This window comes from Nansenia antarctica (assembly GCF_963989245.1).
Source record: "Nansenia antarctica genome assembly, chromosome: 8".
NCBI classification, from domain to species: domain Eukaryota; kingdom Metazoa; phylum Chordata; class Actinopteri; order Argentiniformes; family Microstomatidae; genus Nansenia; species Nansenia antarctica.
Genome location: NC_137678.1, coordinates 47,186,092 through 47,193,372, shown reverse-complemented (window position 1 = coordinate 47,193,372; position 7,281 = coordinate 47,186,092). Strand labels below are relative to the sequence as shown.

At 47.4% G+C, this 7,281-nt stretch overlaps 1 protein-coding gene across 1 annotated transcript; it reads left to right on the top strand.

Moving 5' to 3' along the window:
• Positions 1-2,901: 2,901 nt before the first annotated feature.
• On the top strand, positions 2,902-6,200 carry LOC308164294 (F-box only protein 39-like; the record flags this gene model as incomplete). The annotated part of the gene is made up of 4 exons (XM_080538426.1): positions 2,902-3,701; positions 3,861-4,236; positions 5,023-5,199; positions 6,075-6,200. 4 exons carry the CDS (start codon positions 2,902-2,904, stop codon positions 6,198-6,200), a joined length of 1,479 nt encoding a protein of 492 aa, XP_080394552.1.
• Positions 6,201-7,281: the final 1,081 nt, after the last annotated feature.

Sequence of the window (7,281 nt, the reverse complement as noted above, 5' to 3'; positions counted from 1 at the left end):
TACTCCCGTGCCCTGGAAACTGGTCAGAGTAGTGCTCATGTCACGGAGCCTCCCCACTATCTCCTGTAGGAGGGAGTCGTGTTTCTCCAACACGGTGTAATTACTGTTGACCATCTGACGGACTGTCTCGATGTCTGCTGGGTTCGACATGGCCAGATCGTACTGTCACGACCAGAGGGCGGAACCCAGAAGCAGACAACGGAGAACAGATAGTACAACAATAATAATGATTTATTGTAGGGTAGGGGTGTCAGGAGGAGCAGGCTGGAGGTAGATAGGTAGTCAGACAGGCAGGGGATCAGGCAGGTAGGCAGGTAGTCAGACAGGCAGGGGGTCAGGCAGGCGGAGTGGTCGGCAGACAGGCAGGGGTTCAGGCAGGCGGAGTGGTCGGCAGACAGGCAGGGGTCAGGCAGGCGGAGTGGTCGGCAGACAGGCAGGGGTCAGGCAGGCGGAGTGGTCGGTAGACAGGCTGGGGGTCAGGCAGGAGGGAAAATACAGGTGTAACCCCTCACAATCCGGACAGACCAGGCAGGCACACAGGTTCATTTTCAAGCTGTTTATTTATCTGAATGTGCAAACAAAATGGTGGTTATTTAATGGTAGGCTCCAGCACAAAACAGCTCTCGCCCCATCTCGACCGCTCACAAAGACGAAAGGGGCTCTGCCTTTGTCATAACATCAAATAATTATTAGTTATCATACCATTCATATCATTATAACACACAAGACTAAACCATACCCATGAATACAACATACATACAACATACCTGAATGTGCAAACAAAATGATGGTTATTTAATGTTAGGCTCCAGCACAAAACAGCTCTCGCCCCTGCATGTCAGCAAAACAAAACATTCAGAAAACGCCACATTGCCGCCATCTTAGCTCACGTTAACTAGCTGTTAGCTAGTTAGCTCACAACTTTATCCATCCATAAAATACAAATAAACAAAACATAACTCAAAAGTAATGGCATAAAAACCAATGGTAAACATTAATCTCAAATAATACATTCGGTTTATATTAGTGGCAACTCTTTATCAAAGGAAATATAAAACGGAGACCGGAGCACAAACTTAACCTACCATCTCAACCGCTCACAAAGACGAAAGGGCTGATCTACGGTGGCCTTCGTCATAAACTTAAACGCGGCCAGTCCAACCACCACTAGGGGCACTACACACCGTATGCATCCATGGGTAAATCAATTCAAAACACTTAACCAAATGATAAAAAGCAAACGATTTTGATGAACTTCAACCTATAACTTAAATATAATTTATAACCCTGTTACACAGGCAGGCAGGGATCAGGCAGGGAGCAGGGTAGTCAGGGAGGCAGGAGGTCGGCAGGCAGGGAATCCTTAACGGGGAACAGGGAGAATAGGGTTACGCTAGGGTAACGAGTAAGAACTAGAGTAGAGGGAACGAACACTGAAACCAACCATTAAATGGCTACGATCTGGCGTTGACTGGAAGCAGGAGCAGAGCTCAAGTAGGAGCCAGTCGTGGTCTTAATCGGCCACACCTGGCACCACTGATAGACGGCTGATGAGCCAGGGGCGGAGCTGTGACACTGTGTGAGATAAGCTATTGTACGGACAATGCTCCCATGAAGTTCTCTCGGTGCTGGGTTAGAGATAATGTAGTTACATTGTGACAGCTGCATCTGGTTATTTAGTTGGGTTGCTTTGATTAAAGGTTGATTAAAGATGGGTTGCCGTCAAAGGAAAAGGTCGACCTGTTGGTGGAATCGTCTGATTGAATTCCCTTTCTGTTTCAGTCAAGTCCCCCCCCCCCCCGTTCTATATCATCAAGATGAATCTGTGTCTTATCTGGTTCATGATTATGCTGAACAAGGGTGGGGTTCATTGTGTGAGGTTATAAGTGCATAGAGGTCTGGAGGGCACTATACTTTTCTAGTGCGTCAATCTTACTCCTACAGTTACTCCTCAGAGTCATTTGAGATGATTTAGGCGTGCAGTTTCAAACATGCTAATTTTGCGAGAACTGTCCCTTTAAGTGGATAAACGAGGGAGAGGGGGGGAGAAGGTCTCAGCGAGGCCTGTAAAATCAGAGGTGTAAAATCCGCATGAATGAGTCCAACTCTGGCCAAACGGAGCCGGTCGATGGAAGTCTGGGCCAGCGTGATCTAGAGGCCATTGATTAGTGTCTTACAATGCATCCTGTTGCCTCTCATCGGTGTCACCGGATATTCCCTAGCCTAGAGACTAGAGAACGCAGCCCCTGCGAAGGCTCCTGTCCCCCCCCCCCGTGCGTGAGGTAATTGCCAATCAGAGAAGCAGCAAAGCCGTGTAGTTTAAACATGATACTGGCAATCTAGGACTGCTACATAATAATAATAATAATAACAATAATAACAACAATAATAATAATAATATGTTGGACTATATACTATATTGGATATATGCAATTCTTTGGCTGACGACATGGGGTGTGTAAAGCTGTCTAAAATATAGCATTGCCGCATACTGTATATATAAGATTATTATTATTATTATTATTATTATTATTATTGTTTTGTGTTGGCTCTCCTGTAAAATGTGTAAAATGTCACCAAGCCTGCGATATATGCTTATGTATGTATGCTGCATACACTGGTGTGACATGATGGTAAGTTTACTGTATGTACACATACAGCACTATTCTGTTGCTATATTATAGAATTTAAATAGGCCAACTGGCCTACTGTGATGTCACAAAACCAATAAAACACGTCAAGGTTCCAGAACTATGGTTTTTGAGTCAGTCATTGGCAAAGTCGTACAAGGGTTCCACACTGGCCATCAATGGACTCTTCTCTGTTGTCCATCTTAAACCCAGAGACACATAGGTAGATATAGACAACTATAGATTAGTTCTAGGCGATATTTAATCACAAATGGATTACCCCGAGGAGCCCGAACAGGAGGACCGCCTCTGGGAAGAGGCGGAGGAGGAGGAGCAGATAGGAGAGGATGAAAGAGAAGTGATGGAGGCCCAAGAAGAGGGGGAAGGAGAGGAAGCATTGGAGGAGGTGGAAGAAGAGGACGAGCCAAAATGTGGCTGGGCTCGTCTCCCGGACTTGTGTCTTCGCCAGGTGTTCAGGTGTCTGAGGGACAAGGACCGGGCACGGGCCACCTTGGTCTGCCGCCACTGGCGCCACATCATGCGTTCCCCGTCCCTCTGGAGGGCCCGGACCTTCAGTTTCTCCGGCCGCATCTCCGTGAGATGGATCCTCAAGCTGGAGTCGGCCGTCTGCTACGCCAGAGTTTACGGCCGCTACCTGGAACACCTGGAGGTCCGTTTCTCCCAGTCACTCAACTCCCTTGTGTCCCGCCGCCTCCAGCAGACCATGCGGACGTTCCTGGCTGCTCTCCGCCAGGCGGGCGGACGCCTGCGCTCGCTCACCGTCCACCACATGGAGCTGGACCGTTCGGCCTGGTGGAGCGTCCGTGCCGCCTTGGTCCGGAGCCTGACCTTCTACCTGCGGAGCCAGGGCTCTCACCTGGGGCACCTGAGCCTGCGAGGGGCACGTCTCAACCTGCCCCAGGGCCTGGAGGTTCTGGAGGCGGTGGCGGCCGCCCAGCAGCATGTCCATCTGGGTCGGAGGCCCGGGATCGCCACCCTCAACCTGGAGGACTTCTTCTCACAGCCGCTGGCGGTGTACATTAGTCCGGGCTTCACACAGGTCATCAACAAGTGGGTGTGGGTGTGTGTGTGTGTGTGTGTTTGTTTGAGTGGCTCCTACATACTCTTGTTTATTAGCTACTCTTTTTTGACTTGTGTGTGTGCAACTGTGCATATGTGCCTGCAAACACACACATACTTTAAAACGCACCTTGATTTGATGTTGACCAGGTTCCGGGGCCTCTCCACCCTCACCCTCAACTACACCTGTCTGTCCAACGAGCTCCTCGCCGCCCTGGCCGTGTCGTGCCGTAGCCTCTGCGGCGGCGGCTCCCTCCGCTCCTTCACCTTGCGCTGCTGCATCCACCAGCCGCACTTCCAGGTGATCTGGGGCGACTCCTGGTCTCACCTGGCCCGGCGCTGCCCAGACATGCAGGTCCAGATCTCTGTGGAACGGATCCTGAACCTGGACCCTCTGGGTGGGATCCTGCTCAGAGAGATCCCTCTGAGGTCACTCAGTCTCACCAGCTTCTACTTCAGTGAACAGAACAGGAGCGCTAAGCCAGCTCTGAGCAGCTTGGTGCCCTGGTACAGCAACTGTCTACAGGTAAGGGGGATTGGGAGGGCTCCATAGAAATAGAATGAGTAGAATACTCATAATGATAATACTGCTAGACTTTGTTAGACTTTGATTGCTGCTTTTCTGACATGGTTTTATGGATTTGTTTTCCTTTTTTTTTTTTTTTTTTTTTTTTTTAAAGCGCTTTATAAATGTAATCAATTATAAGCATTATTATTATTCTTAGAATGGACATGGTCCCTCAGATTGACACGGAATTGTTATATACTGTATATGCTAGGGTAACCATTATTGCTGCAGGTGTAGAACACAGAGAGAAGTTAATTCAGAGGCGGGACTAATAGCAAGCGTCATTTTACTGAACATTCCGATGTCAGTTGAGTTTAGTTGGTTGTTAATAATGCTGTGAGATAAAACTTCCAAATGATGACCACAAGATGGCCGCCACTACACCCACCATGGAATGTTGATTTGAATGAGGATGTTTCTTGTACTATATGGTATGCTCTGCTCTGTCAATACACAGTAGCAGTCAGCAGTGGAGTGTTGATAATGCTATAGGGGTGTTATTGAATATGTGAGCTCGTTGTAATGAGGAACATGGGTTGTATACCATTCATTGTAATTCATGGAATGGAATGAGGACTGGTGTTTGATACCATTCCTCATTTTGTTCCATGCATTACAATGAGCCCGATTTCTACCTCCACTAGCCTCCCCTGATGTCCCTTTCCTGTTCAGGCCTCCTAGGGGGTCCTCGAAATCTATTTAATGTAGTGGTGTCCTTGTTGTGGTTGTCATACCTCCCTTCAGAAGCTGAGCCTGGACCTGAACAACAGCCATGAGTCGGTGGACGAGGAGCTGCTGGCGCTGGTTCTGATGTGCTCCAGGCTCACCTACCTCAAGGTCTGGGCCTTCCAAGACATCAGCTTCCTGGACCAGCTGCTGCAGAAACGCCTGGACAAGATGACCATACTCAGAACCATCAAGCTGGGTCAGACCGCAGCTTGACCTGGGGGGTATTTCACCAACGTCGCTAAAGGAAAATCCAGGCTTATTTTGGATGAGTCTGGCGAGACCAGGGTCAGTGGTCTAGCGCCCCGTCCTGAACACCCAGCCAGGAATGCCATCATAAGCTCGTGAGCTTAGAATGATAAGGTTCTATCTCCGTTTAGGGTAGTTCAGAGATATTGACCGTCAAAGTTTTTACATTCCATTATGTTTTGTGAGATGGAACTTTTGTATTTTATGAATTACTAACTCAAAAATGTCAGCATTTTAAAAATAACACCACACAGGCATTAATAAACACCTAATGGATCAGATTATGTAAAAAACTAAATTTTGACAAAAATGGAGATAGAACCTTATAATTCTAACGTCACGAGCTGTTATAAGTTATATTCTTAATCAATAGCTATATATAATCAATCTAAAAGTCATGTGTTGTACCAATCCCTGATTGCCCCTTTAATGTAAAAACAGGCAAACTGCCTGAATCATTGCAGCATGTCACTGTGGGTTAAAACAACTGAGGACATTTGATGTGTTTGGAATATGTTTTATTGAGCAACGTCTGCCATGGTTTATACACTGCATGTGTATTAATGTAACCAGCCCAGGAGTCAGCTTCCTAAAGTAATACTTTATCTCTTTTGACAATCCAGAGCCACTTCTCTCCTAGACCAGAGTTGTTAATTGAACCCATTTCGTTGGTTTACGCACAGAAGATTGACCTGCAATTGTTACTCTCTTATTATGGTTTTGTACTACTTGTGAAACTGACCTCAGTGTGGTTTATAAAACGCATGTGTAACAATGTGACCAGTTCAGCGTGGTTTATAAACTGTGTACGTGTGTTCCAGGTGAGGATGTACACCAAGAACTACGACACACAGGCTGTGGACAGACAGCTGGAGGACATCTATTCTCGTTACAGACAGCTCATCACCTCAGAGCTCAACTACTCTGCCATATCTTACGTTGTCTGAACACACAGAAGACACTTCTGCTGCAACATAGAATCCTCCTCCACATTGCTTCAAAAATCACTTATTGTATTAAAGTTCCTATAAATATTGCTAAATGAACTCCAGGGGCCTCATTTATAGAAAGTACTTTAGATCAAATTTGATCTTACCCGTGTCGTACGTAGAAAACCACGTCAACGTAGTGATTTATTTTTACATTTACATTTACATTTTTGGCATTTAGCAGACGCCTTATTCCAAAGCGACTTACAATCAATACATTTGAATACTAAGCATGTGAATCAGCAGTCCACTATTCGTTGCAGGAAGAGTACTCTAGCTCGGGCCCGGGGCCACTGATAGAAGGAAAAACCTTCTCCCTATTATCGCCTTCTACTAAAACGTATATATATATATATATATTTTTTTTTTATTACTGGAGAAACTGAGAAACAGTACAAGGGGGGCAGTAGAAGTTCTTAGGGACACAGTAAAGGGGAAAGCGGGTGTCTTTAGGAGACGTAGTGGTGAGGGTCAGAAGATGTCTCAGGAGGAGCAGTTAAGATGTAACCTGAAGAGATGGGTCTTCAGTCTACGACGGAAGATGGGTAGTGACTCTGCCGTTCTGACAGCCGTGGGGAGCTCATTCCACCAGCGGGGAGCCAGTGTTGTGAAGAGACGTGATCGGGCAGCCCGACTGCTGTGTAGAGGAGGTGGGGCCAGTCGGCCAGCCGAGGTGGAGGAACGGAGTGATTTGGGGTTTGGGGGGGTTACCATTTCCTTCAGGTAGGCAGGGGCTGTCCCTTTAGCTGCCTGGTATGCAAGCACCAGGGTCTTGAATCTGATGCGAGCTGCTATCGGGAGCCAGTGCAGGGTGCGAAGGAGAGGGGTGACATGCGAGTATTTGGGGAGGTTGAATACCAGCCGGGCAGCAGCATTCTGGATGAGCTGCAGAGGTCTAATGGCTGAAGCGGGGAGCCCAGCCAGGAGTACATTGCAGTAATCCAGGCGGGAGATGACCAGTGCCTGGGTCAAGAGTTGCGCTGCCTCTCTGGTAAGGAATGGTCGTATCCTTCTGATGTTGTAGAGGAGGAATCTGCAG